Raw genomic sequence first — 21,981 nt, forward strand, 5'->3', positions numbered from 1 at the left:
TTTTTTTTTTTTTTTTTGAGACAGGGTCTCACTATGTAGTTGAGACTGACCTGGAACTCACTATGTAGCTCAGGCTGGTCTCGAGAACTCACAGTGATCCTCCTATCCTCCTACCTCAGCCTCCTGAGTGCTGGGATTACAGGTGTGCACCACCACGCCTGGCTTTTGGGTGGGGGGGGTACCAGGGATTGAATTTTGGGACCTTGCACTTGTGGGACAGGCAGCGTAATCACTGAGCTAAATCCCCAGCCCTCTGTCTTGTGTGTTTTGAGGCATGTGGAGAGGATTCATTTCCATGATCTCTGCACTTTTATTTTAATGGAAAGCTGCAAAAAATTTTAAGATCAAAAATCTCTGTAAAGCAGTTTTGGCCTGGAGTAACTGACCATCTAGAGAGGATGCAAAAATTATTTCCGATGAAATTGATTTTCACGGTTATACTATTTCTTTCTGTTTGTGTAGCATCAGACATGAATAAAACCTTAACATAAAAGGCAAAAGCTAAAACAAGCCCCTTATGGTTTCCTGATGTCTTTCCTATAATTTTATTCATTTTCATGATGTCTAACTTGACTGGTTGGACACTAGATCAAGGAAGATTATTCCATTGCCACCCTTAAGCTGGGATAGATTGATGGTTTTACTAGATTCTTCTGACTAAACTTTGAAGTTCTCTGGGGTTTCCATAGGGCCACATGCTTTCCTAGGTATCACCCTTCTTGAGTTACAGCCAAGAAAATGTAGAACTGCTATTTCAGCTCTACAAACAGCTATCTTAGAACCTTCTCTTATAGTTTGCTTCAGATGAGGGGAAAAAGAGTGCTGTTTCCTTTTGGATTGCTTCTGTGCCAGAATACTATGGCCTGATTTTTAGTGTACAGCTTTAAAGACAGTGTGTGTTTTAAGTGACATTGCTCTAGAATCTGGGAATTAGACTCTGACCTTAAGGTCTTTTTTAGCCCATTGTTCTATGAGTCTTCCTCTACTCCTCTCCTTTTTTTCTGAGTTACTAGGAAGATGTACTGCTTTTTTTTTTTTTTCTTTTGGGTGCCAGGGATCAAACTCGGGACCTGGCACTTGCAAGGCACATGGCAGAACCATTGAGCTAAATCCCTGGCCCCAGGAAGATGTAAATAAAGAAGCACTGTGGTGCATGCCTATAATCTTAGCCCTTGAGGCTAAAACAGGTGGATCCCTGTGAGATCAAGCCAGCCTGAACTGGTAGTGAGACCCTGTCTCAAAAAAACAAAAACAAAGCAAAAATAAAGAATGGAAAGGTATGGAGGCAGTATGTCTCCTCAAGGATTGAACATTACCATATTGGTTGGACATACTACCTACCAGGGAGTGAGTGGTGATGCACACCTATAATCTCAGCACTCTGGAAGGCTGAGGCAGGAGAATTACAAGTTCAAGCCCAACCTGGGCAATTTAGTGATTTATTTAGACCCTGTCTCAAAAAAAAGAAAAAAAAATGTTTATACTTTAAGGAAAGTCATTTCTATAAAATTGTCATTTCTATAAAATGACTTTACTGTATGCTCCCCCATCTTCAGAGTAGCTTATAGAATACATAGGTGTTTTTTCTTTCAGTGTTCAAAATAATAAAATCAACTTTTTTTTTTTTTTTTGCTACCAGGAATTGAATTCAGGACAGAGCAGTGCCACTGAGCTAAATCCCCAGCCCCTGATGAGAATCTTTTGGGTTTCTTACTAGCCACGTCTACTTCCTAGGTTCTCACTTATGATGACCATCTAGGTTTTTTGGAGAATATAGCTTTTTATGCTTTTCTCTTCTTAAAGGAAACTGGTGGTGACAAAAGAAAAAGAGAAGAAAGTGGGACTGTATACAATCTTTGTGAATCCCGCCAATACCCATCAGTTTGCAGTGGGTGGCCGAGATCAATTTGTAAGGTGAGTCTGTTGTTCTGTGTCTTTGAGACTTGGATACCTTGGACTATTGTCAACTATTCTCTTATGGTGAAGTATGAATTGCCTAGTAGTCTACTGACACCATCTTGTTCCAGAATGTTTAAACATCTTCTGTTCCCTAATAAAACAATCTGAAGGGTGAATTTGTGTATTATGGAGATTGCAGTGTTTAAAGAAGTCTGATAAATTGATCAAGTTCTCCATATAGCAGATAAGGCATAAGCCCACATTTACCAGCAGGTGCTGTATTAGTAAATATCTTTCAACATTTTCATATATAAATTACCACTGCACTGGTAATCTTAAGCACTGGTTTTTGAATTCAGAAATAATTTGACTTGGAAACACTCAGTGCTAACTGAGGGTTTTTGACTTCCCACTCTCTTGAACTGTTTTTCTTTTTCTTTTTCTTTTTCTTTTTTTTTTTTTGTACCGGGGATCGAACTCAGGTCCTTGTGCATGCAAGGCAGGAAGCGGAACCACTGAGCTAAATTAGCCACTTTTTAATAACTTTTCAGTGATATCTTTGTTATTGTGAACATCTGTTAGAAGGCACATTCTAAAGAAAACACATGATGGACTCAATCCTCATCTAGTGGAAATATTTTAAACTGTATTTCTTTGGGACTGTCAGTTTTAATGAGCGAAGAGCAGCATCTCTAGAAATAAGACTGACTTGCTTTCTTGGTGGCAGTTGAAAATAATTGAGAGGACATTTTTGTAATGGTATTCTGAAATTAATTGTATTAACAATCAGCATAAAATAAGTTTTTAGGAAGCACATGAGAGATGAATTTACCTTGTTTAAGAATCCTAATGCCAGGCGTGGTGGCACACGCCTGTAATCCCAGCACTTGGGAGGCTGAGGCAGGAGGATCACTGTGAGTTCGACACCAGCCTGGGATACATAGTGAGTTCCAGGTCAGTGTCAACTACATAGTGAGACCCTGTCTCAAAAAATTAAAAAAATTAAAACAAAAGAATCCTAAACAGCCTTATTGCTTTCTTCTCCTGATTCTCTTGCCTTCAAAATTTTTTTTTCAAATAGGTTGCAGTATTTTTTTTTTTTTTTTTTTTTTTTTTTTTTTTTTTAACGAGAAGCTTTTGATCAAAGGGTTTGGAGTTGTCAGAACCTGTAGTTGCCAAGTCCTCCAAATCATCTATTCATTAATAATTCTACCTGAGATTTTTATTTAGAGCAATAGGTTGCTTGAAAAGCCTGTATCTTTTAAGAGAATTCATCCTCCAGAGCTAAGATGTTTGAAGGGGAATGGAGGAGTTAGCTTTACCTGTTCCAAAGTTCTCTTGTTTTGTTTTATAGTACTGGGGATTGAACCCAGGGTTCTCTCACAAGCTAGGTAAATAACTCACTGAGCTACATCCCCAGTCCATTCTCTCTTATTTTTTTCTCTCCCCGCCATCCAAAGAGACAGTCTTCCTAAGTCACGTATACTGGCCTCAAACTTAAATTCTGCTTGCTACAGCCTCATGAGTAGCTGGGGTTACAGATGCGCACTACCATGCCTGGCCCACAGTTCTTAATAAAGTTATAATGCCTTATTCCAAAGCAGATACTTTCCCAGAATTATAGTGGGGCTGAAAAGTAGTGTTAGCATTTCAGCACAAAGAAATACTCAGATCCTCTGTCTCTTGCCAGCCATAAAACCTTCTGTCCCTTTGTGCATCCCAAAGACTCAGAAAATCATAGGCTGTTTTCTTGGCAGAAGCATGTGTAGATTTTGAGGCACACTGATGCTGCATAAGTAGGCAGTCCTTTTCAGTTTTCTTTGACCCCATGGTTACCCTTTAGTTTTCTGGCACTTCTTCAGATAAGCCAATTGACTGTTTTAGGATCTCATTTTTCCTTTTCTTTCTTACCCTTTAAGAAAAGGTTTGCCAACCCTTGGTGTGGCATCATTATCAGGGATATAGTAGGTTCCTAGTGAATCCTGGTGGGGGTGAGGAGGAAGGGAAGGAAGGTGGCTAAGAATATCCCTAAAAAGTAAAAGGACAATTGGGCTTAAATGAACATTTGTTACTTATTTGCTGACTTGCTGAATTTTATAATGAATTAGTGACAGTTATGAACTGTTATTTTGCTGGCTGTGGTCAGCTTTAATCCCAGCACTCAGGAGGCTGAGAAAGGAGGATCACCTCAAGTTCAAAACAAGCCCCTATATCAAAAAATAAATAAAGCTGTTATTTTGACCTAATTAAAAGTAATAATTTCATTAACAGCTAATAAATTTACCATGGAATAACATTGATAGTATAAACATCTTCCCTCTTTTTTTTTTTTTTTTTTTTTATTTAGCAGACATTTCCCAGATACTCTTTTTAGGCAGGATGTTAAACAAGTATTGTGAGGAATTTGTGCATTTATTCATCCAGCCTCTAAGCTACTAGTTATACCTTTGAATGGACATAGTCTCTGCCTTTAACACATTCATGATAGGGCTAGAATCCGTATGTCTCTCTGCCAGGTGGCCTGAACCACTGGTGCGGTACATGCATGACTGACTGTCTCATATAGGACTGCCCTACTTCTACCACCAGTGGTACAAGCCACCTGATAGGACAGGCATTTACCACCAATGGTTCCAGTTGGTGGGATGTGTTAAGGAACATTCTGTAGAAACAGATATATGAAGGTGAGAGCTTTTAAGTAACTTACCTCGTATATTACTAAGCTAATAAGTGGCAGAGTTAGTATTTGAACTCAGGTATGATTGCTTAAATACATTGGAAACCATTTCTTTTTCCTCCCTTACAGACTAAGTATTAAGACCATGGTGAAATTAGTATTTCAGGTAAAGAGAATATGTGTTAGAGGTAAGATAAGAAAAGGTGACAGTATATTCAAGGAAACAGGAGGGTTTTTTTTGGTTGTTCCATGTAGCCATATTAAAGAGTTTGAATTTTATTCAGTAGATTGTACAAAATCACTGAGAGATTTAAGTAGTAGTAAAATTTTGTTTTTTGTTTTTTGGGGTTTTTTTTTGAGACAAGTCATTATGCAGGTCAGGCTGGCTTTAAACTCACTATGTAGCCCAGGTTGGCCTCGAACTCAACAGTTAATTCTTCTGCCTCAGCTTCCCAAGTACCGGGATTATAGGCATGTGCTAACATGCTCAGCAAATTTTGCATTTTTGATATAATTCTGATAATAATATGAGCAGTGAAATCAGGAGGATACTACAGTAATTTAGGCAAGCTGGGCATAGTGGCCTCAAACAAGCAAAATAATAAATAATAATAATAATTTAGTCAAAAAAGGGCAAGGGTGGGGAAAAGCCAGATATTTGCCAATGAAATGAATTTGACAAGAAAGAAGACCTAATTTCTGACTTGGCCACTTGTACTAAGGAAAGTGCCATTTTAAAAAGATAGCACACCTATAATCCTAGCACTCAGGAGGCTGAGGCAGAAGGATCACTACAAGTTTGAGGCCAACCTGGGCTACAAGTGAGTTCAAGGACACCCTGAACTGCATAGCAAGACCCTGTCCTAATTAATTAATTAATTAATTAATTAACGAAGGGGGTTGAAGTAGGAAGGTTGTCAGTTCCTGCCCACCCTAGCAACTTAGTGAGATCCTATTTCAAAATAAATTTTGAGAAGCTGTAGTTCAGTGTAAAGGCCCTGGGTTCAATCCTCAGTACTGAGAGGGTGGGGATTAGGGGAAAGGGATAGGTTTAGGATTTTAGTTTTAGAAGGAAAATGAGTTTACTTTTGGGCAACCCATTACAACACTGAACTATGAAGTAGAAGTAAGTACAGAGCTTGTAATAAGTGTGATCTAGTGATGCAGATACCTGAAATTGTGGCTAGAATTGAACCTTATATATGCACCATATTTTTCCTATCCCTATATAATTACACGTAAAAGAATAATTATACCAATATGGTTTAGTAAAAGTTACTTAAAACTTATGAATTTAAAAAAACTTATGAATTGTTTTTTTCTGGACTTTTCCACTTAATATCTTCTGACCATAGTTACCTGGGTAATTGAAATCATTGAAAGCAAAAGTATGGATATGGGGAAACTGCGATGTAGAACAGAATTTTTTTATCCTTTTGAGTCTCTGGCTTCTTTGAGAATATGAAAATGGTGGTTTCTTTTCTCCAGAAAAATGTAGATAAGCACAAATTTCTGGAGATTAACATACTGTTTCCACTCCAGTTTAAAATTTTCTAGTATAAAGTAGGATGAGAGGGCTGGGGTGTAGCTCAGAGCTAATTGTGAAGCCCTGGATTTGATCCCCAGCACCCCAGGAGGTGGGGAAGTGAGATGAGAGGTTAGACTGCACTCTTGGGAATAGCAGCATTTAAGGGCAGGACAGAGACAAACCCATTAAGAGTGGTTGTTGAACATTTAGGAACAGTGGTGTTTCAGGGAAGGAGTAAGGATGTTGGGACAAGAAAGGCTTTAAAAAGTATCTCATTGGCTTTGGCAGTTAAATTACTGATGACTTAGACGTTTTAATGGTGAAAGTTTTAGGGTCAAAGATGCACTGGGATGAACTGAGAAGTAAATAAGATGTAAGGACATGAAAGCATTGATTTTAGATTATACTTTTTAGTAATTTGCAAAGGAAGGAGATAAAAAGCAGTAACAGTAGGAAAGGATTTTTTCACAATGAGTGGACATGATGATGAAGAGGTTGAGAAATGGACTAATGGATAAAATAAGGTCCCTGGAGGGATATAGCTATAGAGAAATTGGCAAGACTCACTGACATATGTAAAGCAGAGTCTCTCATCTTGAGTAGTAAACTCTGGTTTGGTAGCACATATGAAAAGCTCCATAGTAATGTTAGTTGTTTGAGTGAAAATAAACAGTCAAGTGATGAAGAAAGTTGAGAGAAAAGATAAACCTTTTCAGACTGATATAACTGAGTACTGCTTTGTAATATGAAAAGTACGTGGATGAACAGATTTAGAAATGGATTGGGTAAGGGAGGATCTTTATAGAAGAGTATTCACCAGAAGCTTGATGGAAAAATGTCATATATCTGCATCCAGCTGGCTGCCTCCTGCCACCATGTCAAATTGCAGCTCTTCAAGGGATCATTTCTAAGTTTTGACATTTCATTACTTCCGTTACAGAATTTATGACCAGAGGAAAATTGATGAGAATGAGAACAATGGAGTACTCAAGAAGTTCTGTCCTCATCACCTGGTAAGATTCGTGAAGCCAGCAGCTCCTGGCGTCCCTGATTTGATCCCAGACTGCCCTAGAACCTGGTGTAGTGGGAAGGGATTGGACTTTCAAATCGGCCATCTAGATTTGAACCCTGGCTCTCCCACACACCAGCTTTGTGATCTTGGACAGTCTCTTCACCTCTGTTGGCCTCAGTTTTCTCATCAACAAATAGGACAAATAAGTGCCTTGTATCCTCATAGTGAGGCTTAATGAGACAGTGTGTATGAAATGGCCAGCACACAAAAGACAACGGAGGAAAGGCCCTAAGACTTTCTCTGTAGAGCTGTTCATGTCGCATCCGCTTTACTGTCTGTCTGTCTGTCTGTCTCAATCTCTGGGAGAAGATTATAGGGGAGTTTGAAGGAAAACCTTTTCCTGAAGGTGGTGTTAAAAAGTGGGGGGGGAGGGACATCAGTCAGTATCTGCTCCTCATTGCAGGTGAACAGTGAGTCCAAAGCAAACATCACCTGTCTTGTGTACAGCCACGACGGCACAGGTACGTGAGCAGGGCCCAGCTCCTAGGCTGGCATGCCCCCTCTGTCTAGGGAGCTGCTGAGCCAGTGAGGCATGTGCCCTCCAGTGCTCACCACTGTGCTATAGCTCCAAGTGGAGCATCTGGGGAGTAGCTGCTGATGGTGAGCACATAGTGGGAGGATGTAGGAGATGACCCTCGGAGACACCAGACACCATTTGCAGAATGTTGCACATGATTATTGGCAGAGCCTGTCCTGAATCTCAAGCTGCTTGCCTGAGCAGGTTTTTATGCCTTTGACTCATTCCTGAGTTATTGGACATGTTCTTCCTGATCATTCTGCTACCCTGGGTTGGCAGTGTGTTCCTAATCTACCCTATTCAACTTCACTTCCTGCTGTTCCAGTTAAGTAAGATGGGTGCTATACTTGGGTATTAGGAGGGGTCACTACTGTCCATAAGCCTCACCCCAAACCCCAACTCCTGGTCCTTGTATTATTCAGCCTTTTCCTTCACTGCTGTGTTCTTGTTCTTGGCAGAGCTCCTGGCCAGTTACAATGATGAAGACATTTACCTCTTCAACTCCTCTCACAGTGATGGGGCCCAATATGTTAAGAGATACAAGGGCCACAGAAATAATGCCACGGGTGAGTATCAGGTTTCTATGGCCCACACCTTGAAGAACCAAATATCTTATTCTGGTTATACAAATGGGAACTGCCTAAGGACTAGGCTTCTGCGTCACCTTGGGCAGTGAGAGTTTATCTCAAATTGGATGAGTTCTCATGTTTTTTGTTTTTTTAGGGTTTTTTTTTGTTTTGTTTTTTTGTTTTTTTATTTTTCTCTCATGATAGGCAAGGGCTCAAGAGTTTCTTGACTATAGTGATGTTTCTTCTAATCGGTTTGTGAGGCAGATGGTGGAACCACTAAGCTAAATCCCCAGCCCTAGGTTTGTGAATGAGACTAGACTGACTTTTCTCTTTATGATTTCAAGTAACTTCAGAATAGACACTGAGGGTTTGATAGGTAAGTCTTCTTTAGCAAATGGTGCTGAATTACGTAAAATGGGGAGTAAGCTTGTACCTGTGGGGAGGGAAAAGGAAATTTATTTTTTTTTTAATGATGCAGAGGAAAAGGATCAGTGGTGGGTGGTACCTAGCCTAATTTTGCAGTGAAGATTGGCCTTCGTTATTGTCTGTGGTTCCCAAACTACAGCACACATTGGAGACACTTGGTAATCTTTTAAAGATACTGATGCCTGGCTCCTACCCTCATATGCTACCATCGCGATTTAATTGGTGTGTTGGGAAGTTTTAAAGCTCCACATGATTCTTATTTACAAAAATGTGGGGAATCGCTGTTCTTTGTTGTTACTACTGCTAACCAAATATCTGTCATAATTTAACTCGGAAATAGCAGTTAGATAGTTTTGCCTTTTTTTTGAGCTGGTGAGAAGGGAAGGAGAAAAAACTGCTTGGATCTCAGTCCATAGGCAAAAAGTATGGAACTGGCTATATTAATTGGGCCTCTTGTCTTCTTTTACTAATTCAAGAAAATAGAGCATTGTTAGTCCTTTTAGAAAGCATAGTTCAGATGCTTCTTAAAGGCAGTTGTAGCATATACCTTATATATTAGTCCCTTTCTCATCACTGGGGCAAAATACCCAGTACTCACAAATTGGAGGAGAGGCTTCTTTGGCTCACAGCTTCCAATGGGGCCTGGCCGAGGTCAGCTGACTCAGGCACAGGCAGCATGATGGAAGGACGTGGCTGAGGAAAACCACTCATTTAGCAGCTAGGAAGCGGAGACCCTGAAGGAAGACTGGAGCTAGAAACAAGAATACACCCTTTCAGGTCACACCCCCAGTGACCCACTCCTCCCAACCAGGCCCGACCTCCTAACACAAACAATTGAACTCATCAGTGGATGAATCACTGATGACTACAGCACACACTATGATCCAATCACCTTCTGAACACATGAGAGTTGAAGGACATTTTCAGTCTAAACCATAACGTATCTGCAGTCTCAGATCAGCCAGTGACCCAGGAAACCTTGACAAGGCACCAATGAAGTACATACCAAGAATAATCCTAGGGCGTAAGGCAATACTCTCTCGGAGTAGGCAGAGCTAGAGCAGTGCAGGTTGGGACAGGGAAGGCATTGGGCCTGTGATTGCATGATATGGTATAAATGAGGCAGGCTGTGGCTAAGGCACTACAGATTGCTTTACCCTGTGGAGCTCTTTGGAATCCTTTTTTTTGTTTTGTTTTTGGTTCGTACCAGGGATCGAACTCGGGTCCTTGCACTTGTAAGGCAGGCAGCAGAGCCACTGAGCTAAATCCCCAGCTCCGTATGGAGCTCTTTGAAGGAGAATATAGTCTCTGGAATGAATATGATTCTTATAACTAACATATATTCATAACCTCTTGATTTGTTTTCATGAAGATGAAAGAAATTAAGATTTTGGCTGATTTTAAGAGTTTATGAATAGTTACTATTCAGTCATAAAGAATGAGAAAGTAGATTCATTCACAGGAAAATGGATACATATTGAGGACATACTCCTAAGTGAAATAAATAAGTCACACATACGCAAATACCAAATAGTTTCTCTGGTGTGAAAAGCTATAATAGTACATAAGATCCTAATGAGATAATTGACTGTGAAACAGGAAGAAAAGGGCTAAAGGTGTAGGGAAAGTGGGAAGGGTAGGGGAAAGGTAATAAGGGAAAAGAAAAAAATATGAGAAAATGAAAAAATGGAAATAAAGTGTTTGTAAACGGGGAGGAGAAGAGGGGGTGAAGGGAGGGCAGGGACAAGGGGAAAAAATGAGAACCAAGACCTATCAGGTAAGGGTACAAGATCCCAATAATGAATGTAACTGTACTGTATACCAAAAATGTACCACTAAACTCAATTTTAAAAAAAATAGTTTATGAATAGTGAAATTCACTGTGAGATAAACATGTATAGGCCCAGTGCCAACCATCATGTGGTTTGTTCCCTCATTTATCATTTCAGTAAAAGGTGTCAATTTCTATGGCCCCAAGAGTGAGTTTGTGGTGAGCGGTAGTGACTGCGGGCACATCTTCCTCTGGGAGAAATCATCCTGCCAGATCATTCAGTTCATGGAGGGAGACAAGGGAGGTGTGGTAAGTGTGGCCATCTGGCTTCTTAGTTTCTCGGGTCATTAAGATAGGTTTTAGCAGGGCCACTGGATTTTTACTGTGACCTATGTGATACCATATCTTAGAGGCTGAGCTAGCTAAATTAAAAGGCAGCGTAGAGCTGAGCATAGTGGCACATGCCTGTAATCCCAGTTCCTGGGAAGTCCAGGTAGGGGAGGCTCACAAGTTCAGGACTAGCTTGGACAATATGGCAAGATCCCCATTTTATTTATTTTTGTTTGTTTTTGTTTTTTGAGACAGGGTCTCACTATGTAGTTGGACTGACCTGAACTCACTATGTAGCCCAGGCTGGTCTCAAACTCACAGCGATCCTCCTGCCTCAGCCTCCTGAGTGCTGGGATTACAGGCATAAGATCCCCATTTTAGAAAAAGAAAAAGACAGTGCTGAAGCCCGAGAATGCTGAGGGTTCATGGAGTATTTTCTTCCTTTTTGTCTTCTGCCTCCAAAAGTGTTTACTGAGAAGAGGAAGGGATTTTAGGGAAAAACTGGCCTGAGTGAGATAACTGACCTCTAAGCATGGACCTACAGTTCAGGGCACGCTGTCCTACACAATGTTAAAATTATCTCTGATATATCTCCATGCCTTATCTCGTAAGTAAACTAAGTAAGCAGTGATCTTGGCTGGCTCCTAGATAAACAGATAAAAAGTAGAACTTTTTTTTTGACAGTTGGGAAAATCAAAATATGGCTTATATATTAGATAGCGGATATTCATTGTTAAATTTGTGATAATATTTAGTACTTAAAGATATACATGTTAAAATATTTAGGGGTGAAGTTTACACTTTCAAATGGATACACATACTGTGCATTGTATGTAGCACTGTTTTGTTTTGTTTTTTTCTTAAGAGTGGGTGAATATCTGGCTGTACAACCCATGATTATATCACAGTCTGCCTGTACTTTAAGTTCTACAGGCAGCCTTTGTGGAGAGGGCAAAAAGGAAGAGTGAGGATTGAGCTAAGGAGAGAAAAGTGGCCAGATACATTGAGCTGGATCTAATGAATGCCACCCTCCCCCTTTAAGACCCAGAGTTAAGATAGAGTTCAACAGGGCCGGGGATTTAGCTTAGTGATTCAGTGGCCTGCCTTGCAAGCACAAGGACCCGAGTTCAGTCCCTGGTACCAAAAAAAAAGAGTTCAACAGCTTTCTAGTATAAAGTTTTTGGATCATAGAAAATAAGAAAAAGTCCATTTGGAAGATTATATTATACTGATAATGAAATTGTCTGGTTACTCAAGGCACCTAAATCGTAATTGACTGCTTGGGCTCCCTTTTCATTCCTTCTAAGCTATGGGAAACTTCAGAGTCTAGCCATGACTTGATGAAATTTACCAGAGGGTAGTTGTAGAATTTAAAATGGTTCCTTATTTATAATCAGGATCCTGTTCTTTCTTACATTTTTCCTGCCCTGCTGTTAAGGGTATTTCACATTTTTTCCTAGTTTTCTCTAAGTTTTAGAGACCTATATAGGTCAAGGCTTCTACAAACCAAATAGCAAAATAGCGAGGAGTCTAGAAGTTCAAGGTAGTTTAAGATGTGTCTCACTTTCCCCTGCTTCATTTCCTACTCTTTCTAGGTTTCCTTCCATAATCTGCAGTTAACCAATACAAAATACTGGTCTTAATGAGAATTCTGCAGTAGGCATATAGTCAGAAGGAATCAGATTTTATCCAGAGTAATGCAGGGATGAATGCCCTCTTCCAAGCCAGCACTTGTTTGTTCTCCAAAAGCATTCTGCAGGCCAACTTTGCTCTCAGCTCGGGCAGTACCAGGGCTTGATGATTAACCCAGGTATTCTGGTGGGGAAACCATCTGCTTGGGATGGGTGGCCTGAGTTTTAGTAGTTTGAAGAGGTAGACAGACTATTGCCTGAAGTGAATTTCCTTACTTGTTTTTGCCTCTGTGTAAGCGAAATGATCTCTTTGTAGTCCTCACTTGGCTTCATCTGCTTTTTTGTCCTAACCTTCCAGCATTGGGTGTCACTGGGCTCCAACCTCAGTGTAGACCATGAAACTATTCTTTACAATAAAGTAGACTGTTAGAACCAGAAGGATCTCGGAAGTTATCCGGCTTTCTTAATTCTTGTTTTGGGGTCCTTTCATTGTTCCCATTCAACTGTGCAGGTACATGGCTGGGGTATGATATCAAAGGGCAACTTCTTAGTCTACCAAGATTGATGTGATGCTATATCCCATTCCCTGCATTGCCCAGCCCAGTGTTCTAAGGCCAGAGCTCTTTTTCTCGGCTCAAATGTTAGTGACAGGAAAGTCCTGATATTCAGACAGGTCTGGCCGTGATTAGATACCCTGGTCTGTCGGCTCCCCCTGCAGCTCCAATTCAGGTACTGTATGTAGTTTATTCTGCTCCTCTTACCATTGGCTTTTTCCTTTTTAAGAACCAAGGAGTTGCTTCCCTGTGCTTTTTTAAAAATTTTGCTCACTTATTGAAGCAGAGCTAGCTCCGAGTACAGGTCTGTAGCAAGGGCTTATCAGAGATGGATAAATGAGTTCAGGTTGTATAAATTATTATAGTACATATCTTTTAATAATATTTCTAGGTCTCTTCATGCTCCACATGCACTGCCTGGAAGCCCAGACATGAACTACAATGAGCTGAAGTGTGAAATGGGAGGAGAAAAACAAATGGCTTTCTACTTCACTCATAGACTCAGGCTTAAAAACCAATCTTTTCTGAGCATTTGTTTGTTTGTTTGAGACATTCTCACTGTGTAGTTGAGACTGACTTGGAACTCAATATGTAGCCCAGGCTGGTTTCGAACTCACAGGGATCCTCCTGCCTCAGCCTCCCAAGTGCTGGGATTACAGGCGTGCGCCACCATGCCCAGCTGCATTTGTTTATTTGTAAAATGGAAGTCTGCAGGTGGCTTTGTTCTCAATGCTACCCTTAGCCTCTCCTTAGCTGCTCTCTGAGTGTGTAGTTCGAGACAGGAAGTTGGTCCAGAGAGGACTGGAAGAGGCTTTTGCCAGTTGTCTTCTTGAACTAAAGGGCAGTCTTGCACCTGCCTTTTCCTGTCTGCTGCTTATCTGACTAAAAGCCCAAAAATGCTTTAGCAGCTAGATCTGGGACTGGCTCTTCCAGTGGGGAACAAAGTACCCTGCCCTGCCTGGGAAGCTCATGTTTCTATGTTGTACAGCAGGGTCATGGTGCTTTGAGGCCAAAGGAAGCTGCTAGAGCCCAAAGGCCTACCAGCCATCTTTTTTCTGCAGTTCAGGGAATGTGCTTAGAGGGTGGATGGAATCGATGAGGGGGCGCCTTTGGAAGCTCCCTTATTACTCATTGCTCATCTGTAGCTGAGTTCATGGTGTTCTAGGGCAGGTGGCGGATGTTGTCCCTGGGATGTATAGAGTTTTTTTGCTCTTTTGGTACTGAAGATTAAACTTGGGATCGGCACCACTGAGTTAAATCCCCAGCCCTGTATAGAGTTTTTAGCCTCCATTACTCTCTCTCCAGATCAGCCTTTTCTTCCCAAGCTGTGCCTTCCTCCAGTTAGTAAACAGTGCCAGGTGACAGTAATTTGTTTTCTGACTTTTCTCTGGAGGCTCCATGGCAGCTGCTGCTTCCTTCAGTTTTTAAAAGTTACTTGCCACTCGATGAAAGCCACTGGTGTTTTGTTTTTTATTGTTTGTTTGTTTTTTACCTGCCTGAGGCAAGTTGGAGCTTTAGAATCTGGACTGATTGAGGTCATTTGGACTTTGTGGCCTTCTTGTAAAACCAGCAATAACCATGGCTAGTCACTAACTCTACTCCTAGGGTTGTGTCTAAGGATGAAGGCACTCCTGACCAGTGCATAGGAAATGATAGGTGTGCCCGGTCCTGTTCTCAGTCTATGGCCAGTGTTTCCTCTACCTGCAGGTGCCTGAATTTAGCCTAGGCTCAGGATTGGTGGGCCTGCCTTTCTAGCAACAGCCCCGATGGAGGGCAGTTGTTTGGCCCAAGGTAAGTAGTGGTTTTTAAACCTTACTTCCCATGCACCCCTAATCCTGTGCTTCCCGATCAGGTGAACTGTCTTGAGCCCCACCCACATCTGCCTGTGCTGGCAACCAGTGGCCTAGACCATGATGTAAAGATCTGGGCACCCACAGCGGAAGCTTCCACTGAGCTGACAGGGTTAAAGGATGTAAGTGGATGGCTGAAGAAGTTCTTTTCTTTCTACTTACCCCCACATTGTTAGGAATCCTCATTGTAATAGGAAGGAATAACTTGCTGTCCGGTTTCTCAAAGGTATTACTCTTAATGCTTTCCTCTACATTCTTGTCGTTGCCTTTAAAGGAACGGCCCTGCTGCTAGGGGTGGGAACTGCTATGAAGTACCTCTAGTTGGTTCTAGGGCTGGGTAAGGGAGCATCTCCAGGAAGAATTATTCTGTATTAAAGTATCCCCTCTTAGTGGCAAACCACTTAGCCAATCTTATCCAATCTAGTTCCACTTCAGCTTAATATCACCCAAGGGAAGTTTTTGTTGGGAAAGAATTCTAGCCTTTCTCACTGAAGTTCAGGGTCCCTATTCATTGCCACTCCTGCCCCCAATTATTTTGGGTTCCAGGTGATTAAGAAGAACAAGCGAGAGCGTGATGAAGATAGTTTACACCACACTGACCTGTTTGATAGCCACATGCTGTGGTTCCTTATGCATCACCTGAGACAGAGACGCCATCATCGGGTAAGCTGGGGCTGGAAATGAACACTCCAGGGCAGTGATCCACTTAAGAGGGCTAAAAATACTTCATTGCACCTGTCCTCGTAGTTCAAGGAGGAATCAAGTGGTCTTGGGTTTCCCACCCATTGTCCCTTCCCCATCAGAGCCACCAGCAGAAAGGAGTGTTGTCCTCTATTACTGAACAGGAAGAGTGCTATCTTTATAAAGTTAATGGCAGAAGGGAGGGGTGGGAGTGAGGAAGAACTAGTCAGTTTCAGGGTGACCCTTTTGTACTTACTCTCATGCTATAAGGCCAGGGCAAGGATTGGCAAACTAGCAGTTGGGATACTGCCAATTGTTGAAAATAAAGTTGTATCAAAGTACAGCCACTCCTATTCTCTGTATTGTCCGTAGCTGCCTTCATGGTACAGTGGCAGAGCAGAATATTTACAGCAGACTTTATGGTCCACAAGCCTGAAATACGTACTTATTTGGCCCTCTAAGAAAAATTCTGATTCTTAGCCCAAGACCTAACGGGCTTGTCCTTGTTCCAGGGAAGTTACTAATAAGGCTTTCCCATCCTACAGCGCTGGAGAGAACCTGGGGTTGGGGCCACAGACGCGGACTCTGATGAGTCTCCCAGCTCCTCAGACACTTCGGACGAGGAGGAGGGCCCAGACCGGGTCCAGTGCATGCCATCCTGAGGCCTCACACCTAGGAGGGGCGGGCCGGGCTGCCAACCCAATCTTGCCTGGGCACCCCTTTCCTGTCCTGGGCCCTTGCATTCAACAGAAACGCACTTTGGACCTTTTGTTCAGATAAAAGAAAGACATCCCTGGAGGACAGACCAGAGAGAAATGAAGCAACAGAGAGCACCTAGGAGTGGGAGTTGAGCCCTGGAACGGGGTTCTGTGGCAAAATGCAAAGGACTCCAGAAATTGCCTCTCCCTGAAGCCCTTTTACTGGGGAAGAGAGCCTATTTTGTTAACTTGTTTAGGATAGGAAATGGGGCTTCTTTTTCTTTATAATCTCTTGTTTGTTTTGCGGGGGGTGTGGGGGCAACTGGTTGTTCAGTACCAAAGGGTCAGTGGAGGCTAGAAATGCCACTCTCTCTTTGGTTAAGTGTTTGACCTTTTTTTGTTTTTAAAAGTCTATGAGTTTCATTGGTTCCCCACCACACACCAGCAACCCCACCCCAGGATCCAGTTTTTCTGAGAAGTCCTTGGAGCCCCTACCATCGCACACTCTTCACTGTCCTCGCCACTTCATCCTCTGTACTTAGCACAGTGTTTTGCACTTGAGTATGTATCCTTCACTCTTTTCATCAGCCCCTAAATAGGGCTGGTGAGAAAGGTTGAAGAGGTGGGTGGAGGGGCAGGGGTGGAGGAAGAATAGTAAGGATGTTACCTCTTATGTTATTTTTTTAAAAGATTATTTGGTGGCAGCAATCTACCTGTCCCTATCACTGTTAGAGGCCTAATTTTATATCTATAAATATATTAAAAAGCAAGTGAAACTTGGATGTACAAGTTAAAATTATTGTCAAAGTTTAAATACCTATATATTCTCTATGAACGCAATAAAGGGACTTAGAGGAAGAATGAGCAAGGGCACTGACACAGGTCACACCTGGGGTCATCGTCCCTTTACGATGGCCATTAGAGCGCGGCGCTTACCTTTAGGTGTTAGGCTGAAGAAATAATGGAAGGATCTTCACTTCTGCCCTTCCCTGTCTTACGGAGGAGTTAGGAGAAGCAAGAAATTCAACTGTTTCAGGTCTCCTGCCTCTCCTTAAGTCTTGTGGGAAGCTCCCCGGATGGCTCTTGTAACCAGAGGCTGGCCTGCCTGTGAAGTGCCTCAGGAAGGACACTGCCGTGGCAGACGCTCCTGGTACTGATGTGTGATGGAAGACATACTCTTACCTTAAGCTGCTTGATTTTTTTGTAAGCCATCCAGCTCTACACATAAGCACCCTTCCCAATGAAAGACTGAAAGAACTTCCTAGGATTGACTTTATGCTTGTCAGCCTCTTGATACATTGGGATTGAGGACATGCCAATAATTTAAGGATTGATTCTGGTTCCTGGGGCTTGAGAGTCCCAGTTGAATTCTTGCTCTTAAATGCTCTTGCTGCTATTTCTTTGCCCCCAACTTCCACAAGATCCAATCGGGAATTCTGCATCCTGGGAAAGTTGGATTCTACTAACCCAGGCCAAGGAGGAAGGGGAAAGAGTAAGAAGATGGTATTCCCAGACACTCCTTCCTTCTTCCTCTTTTCCTAGCAGCTCTCAGACCAGATGTTAGTTACTGCATTTCCGCCCTGAGGTAGGGAATGTATAGTGATTGAGGGTCTGAGCCCTTATGGCTAGCGGGTAATGAGGTAAGCTGAAAACCATGCACTCTGGAATTTGTTGTATTTTCTCAGTAAAGCTTCTCCCCACCTGACTGCTGCTGTGTGTGGTATGTGGTCCATTCATTCATGACAGATGGTTCTTGTTCCTTCCAGTACAGGTGTTTGGCCCTGCCCTCTCGCTCTGATGATAAAATTTTAGGAGTTCAGTCTGGTATCACCCTGTTTCAGTGCTCAGCCAGATGGAGACAGTTGTAAATGGAATAGGCCCCCTTCCACATACACCAGAGATGAGGACCAGGTGTGGGTACTATTTGGGTTATCTTCTAAGCCTCTGTTCCAGGCTGTAATGAAGGATGTAGGGATAAATATTCTTCTCCCTCCTTCTCTGATTTGGAGGCTCCAAAATCCTGGTTGGTCACAGAAATTCTAGAATCAGTCATGTACAGTACAGTCAGTCACCTTTATTCCAGGGTTAGAACAAGGCCGTGCACACTGCAGACAGAGCACGTGGTAGGGGCAACCTCACAGCAGTACAGAGTGGGAGGGCAGGTTAGTCTGTTCAGATTATTTTGCCTTACAGAGAGAAACTACTAAGACTGCTGAAAATAACCCTGTCTCTCTTCCATGAAGAAGATTGCTTACTCTTACTTTATTCCTGCTCTCACATAATACCCCAAAAGGAAGGATTGATCATCCTCATCCCTGCCCCCAGTTTATAAGTATCTCTTAAGGGAGAAGCCATACAGAGCTGGTGAGACTTGGGGAGGTCCTTTAAGGCAAAACCGTGGAGTCCTCGTGTGTTAAGGCAGGTGTCCGCAGCAGTGGCCAGAGGAGATGGGCAGATGGCTGGGCTAGGAGTCAAGGGTGCTCTCTAACCAGCCTGGCTTCCCTCTTCAACAGCCAGCCCTCCCCTCCCACTATCAAAGTCTGCTCCTACATTTTGATAACTTCAAGCTTCAACTTTCTCTAGTCTCTAAGTCTGCATGTAAATATACTATTTGTTGTTGATTTTATTTTTTTCTAAAGGCTTTTCTGTTTGGAGTACGCAGCAGTTTTGACTCCACCGCTCCCTTCACTGTGGCACTCCCTCCCGTCCCCGCTCTGGCCTAGACAATAAGTTAATGCTAGACACCACAAAATGGGCAGACATGGCAGTGCGGGTTTAATATACATATATGTAGAATATATATGTACACACAGTTAGCACGGTCAAGGTTGGGACAGGCAGGAGGCTGGGGTCACTCACTGTACTATAGTGATTTGGCTGGGAGGCGTCCACAAGCCCAAGGGGCCGGGGTATCAAGTGAGAAGGGTCAGCAAGTCCCTCCTGGATTGAACAGGGATGAGGATCAGTGCACAGGAAAACACTAGTTTCACTTCTTTGTGGCTTATGAGTGTTCCAGACTAAGCAAAGGGAGAAGGTTGCCTGTAATGTCCATGTGGGGACCCTGTGGTGGGGCAGGTTGAGGTTAAACCTAAGGATCTTATTTCTCCATTTCCCTAGGTTCAGGTCAGTATATGCAACAGTCTGAGTCGGACTAAAGGTATGGAAAGGGGCCCCTCTCTGCCTGCGTCCCCAGCTCAGGCTCAGTGGTGCATATTCCCAGCACCGTCTGGGGTGGGGCGGGATCAGATGCTGGCTGCTCCATAGGATTTGATCTTTGGGACCAGCCAAGGATCCAGTGGGCTGCTCTCATTAGACCCCTGGCTCATACCCATTCTAGGCCCATGAGAAGGGCATAAAAAGAGACCTGCTGGCACCAAGGCCCTCCAGCCTGAGGAGTAGCAGGAAACTGGACTCTTAGGCAGTCCTTCAAGGGGACACAAATACTGAACCCTGGCTTTTCTTTGCCCCTTCCACATAGGGGCCAGTGGACTCTTCATCTTCCCTCCCCACTGCTTTTCCTTTCATCTGCCCACCTCCTATACCTCATCTCCACCTCAGCTCCTCAGTTAGGAAAATGCAGGTCTTTCCTGCTTCTACTCTTTAAAGATGTTGAGGGAAGAGTGGAAGAAAGGGAAATAGGAATGTGCCAATTTCTATTTGCATAGAAATAGCCCCCATCTCTCCCCTAGGGTGGGGAAACTAAACCCCCCATCCCCGACCCCCATCCCCTCATGAGGAACTAGATGAGCTAGACATAGACAGACAGCCAGAGCGTGCGCACACGCACACACACGCGCACAGTAAGGGGTTAGGACCAGGTTAGTAAGTGGGGACGTGGGGGGGTTGCCCTTGCCCATTCCCATGGAGGATGGGGAAGGGAGTGGTCCAATGAAGGTCCAACCTTCCTCCTCTTCCTCCCCTTTGCTCAAGCCTTCTTCGGTGGGGGAGCCAATTTGATGATCTCTTCCTCAGAGGGCTGCCGGATAATGTCTGGGGGCAAAAAGGGATGCATCCAGGGATGGAGATTGTGGGAGACAACAGGCAGGCCCACTGGGCATCAGCCTCCTCTCCCCCCAAATTCATATACTCCAAGGATAATCAAGGGGAAGGGGCAGGGTTCAACTATGGTAACGGCCTGGCCACTCACCTTTGTACTTCTTGGCACTGGGGATACGGGTAAGTTTGGTGTCCAGCTCATCCTCCTCTGAGATCTTCAGCACACGGGTTCTGTAGTCAACCACCATGGTGAGTAGGTCAGGACGGCGGGAAATCTCAAAGATGTGCTCAATGTAGGAGAGGTTGTCTGGAAGAAGGTGGCAGGAGACTGGGTCAGACCTGGACTAAGAAGTCAGCTGCCCCTGTTCTACCAGACCAGTGTCTGGGACCCAATTCTAATACTGTTCACATTATTTGAAGGGGCAATATCAGCAGAAGAGGGACTACTAAGGCAAAGAAAGCTAAGGCACTCCTGCAACAGTGCTGTTCTAGGGAACTGCCTTCCACATACCCCACACCCTACCTTGTGCTGCTTCTACTTTCCCTGCAACTAATCAGGAAGAATCTCCCAATAGCAAGCACGTGTGGGATGGGAGGACGGAACCTCTAGACAATCTAGAGAAAGGCACAGCTGCATCCAGAAGAAAGTTCTCCCGTGGCTGGCAGTTCTAAGATTTTACAGATGCCCTCAGACCTGCTCTTGCTCCTACCCTGACTATTGATAAGGAGGTCTATAATCTTTTCCTTCACCCTCACTCCGTTATCCACACAGAGTAGTGTGTGTCTGAAGGGCCCTGAGGTCACTTTCTCTTTCAAATATCTCTTACCAAGACCTTCTGCAACAGTCTTGACTTCCCTGCTACTTCTAAACATACCCAGTTATCTGTCAAGCTAAGCAGGACTCTTGCTTTTCCAAACACTGCACACCCGCCTCTGCGACTGTTCTCTGGCTAGCAGGCCCTCCCTTGGAGTCTGCCTTAGAAATAACTCAATCCTCCCTAAAGCTGTGGTGAACTGCTGTGATCCTGGTCCCTCGCACAGTCCTCCCAACCCCAGCAATAGTCTCTAGAAATGATTAAGAAAATGTTAGAAGTTGACTTTCATTTTTAATTTTACCACTTCTGAAATCTGTTTTGTGCTCTGTTATATATGTGGTAACAAAAGAATCTGAGTAACGTTTTTTACTGACAAGGAGCAAGTGTGGAAAAATGGGTGAATTCTGCCCTAGAGCTTCTTTTTTTTTGGTAATGGGGATCGAACTTGGGACCTTGCACTTTTGAGGCGGGCAGTGGAACTGCAGAGCTAAATCCTCAGCCTCCTTACATATCTTTTTAAGCATCTCTCGCTTTGTGTTGTAAGGGCTTCGTGATCATCTCTATTCGTGACGAGCCCCTTCCCCACCTTTGTCCAGCTTGTTGTGGCTCTCCAAGAAGCTAAACCAGGCACTGCCCGTAGTGATCTCCTCACTCTTCTCACTGGGGATGTCCTCCTTACAGGCTGATTTGAGCTGTTCCAGGTCTTCAAGCGTGATGTTGTTGGTCAGATCCTGAAGGAGAGTCCCATACTCTGCCATGACTAGGGCTGGGAGGCAACAAAGAAGAGGAGTCTGAGCTTCGTGTACAGGGTCTGGTTCACTTACGGACACCACCCACCTCCCACTTTGCCCTGCCAGGCCTGTGCCTAGGACATGGAGTAGGGAACAGGCCTGGAGGGAGAAAAGGAGGACCTAGGCTAGGCAGTAGAGATAGAAACTCAGAAGCTAGGAGCCAGGCTGGAGCCTAG

The 21,981-nt window shown here is 43.4% G+C and overlaps 2 protein-coding genes across 7 annotated transcripts in view; one reads left to right on the forward strand and one right to left on the reverse strand.

The window, feature by feature from the left end:
* The window catches only part of Dcaf8 (DDB1 and CUL4 associated factor 8), a 44,963-nt gene extending 28,364 nt beyond the window's left edge, over positions 1-16,599 (forward strand). For 5 of the 6 annotated variants that reach the window (XM_010616668.1, XM_010616671.2, XM_010616670.3 and 2 more), the window contains 8 exons: positions 1,804-1,914; positions 7,045-7,117; positions 7,580-7,637; positions 8,152-8,259; positions 10,638-10,768; positions 14,827-14,946; positions 15,371-15,487; positions 16,051-16,599. In XM_010616668.1, coding sequence (XP_010614970.1) covers positions 1,804-1,914; positions 7,045-7,117; positions 7,580-7,637; positions 8,152-8,259; positions 10,638-10,768; positions 14,827-14,946; positions 15,371-15,487; positions 16,051-16,167 — 835 coding nt within the window. In that variant the 3' untranslated portion in view covers positions 16,168-16,599. Of the gene's footprint in view, positions 1-1,803; positions 1,915-7,044; positions 7,118-7,579; positions 7,638-8,151; positions 8,260-10,637; positions 10,769-14,681; positions 14,805-14,826; positions 14,947-15,370; positions 15,488-16,050 lie in introns of those variants that run through there. The other variant, XM_010616672.3, reaches the window with a different exon arrangement.
* Positions 16,600-18,388: 1,789 nt separating this feature from the next.
* Pea15 (proliferation and apoptosis adaptor protein 15) lies at positions 18,389-21,780 on the reverse strand. Its single transcript, XM_010616673.2, has 3 exons — positions 21,601-21,780; positions 20,351-20,506; positions 18,389-20,193 (listed from the first exon to the last, which is right to left on the reverse strand). The coding sequence occupies exons 1-3, from the start codon at positions 21,770-21,772 to the stop codon at positions 20,129-20,131; spliced, it is 393 nt and encodes a 130-aa protein (XP_010614975.1). The 5' UTR covers positions 21,773-21,780; the 3' UTR covers positions 18,389-20,128.
* Positions 21,781-21,981: the final 201 nt, after the last annotated feature.

Source organism: Fukomys damarensis, unplaced genomic scaffold (assembly GCF_012274545.1).
Source record: "Fukomys damarensis isolate Sample0158 unplaced genomic scaffold, DMR_v1.0_HiC HiC_scaffold_19, whole genome shotgun sequence".
Classification (NCBI taxonomy): domain Eukaryota; kingdom Metazoa; phylum Chordata; class Mammalia; order Rodentia; family Bathyergidae; genus Fukomys; species Fukomys damarensis.

What these genes read in the sequence shown, in the direction of transcription:
- Pea15 (XM_010616673.2), bottom strand. Translation starts at nt 21,772, where the DNA reads ATGGCAGAGTATGGGACTCTCCTTCAGGATCTGACCAACAACATCACG. An exon ending in CCACAACAAGCTGGACAAAG is followed by an intron (nt 20,507 to 21,600) that starts GTGGGGAAGGGG and finishes ACCTTCTTCCAG; the next exon opens with ACAACCTCTCCTACATTGAG. An exon ending in CAGTGCCAAGAAGTACAAAG is followed by an intron (nt 20,194 to 20,350) that starts GTGAGTGGCCAG and finishes TTTTGCCCCCAG; the next exon opens with ACATTATCCGGCAGCCCTCT.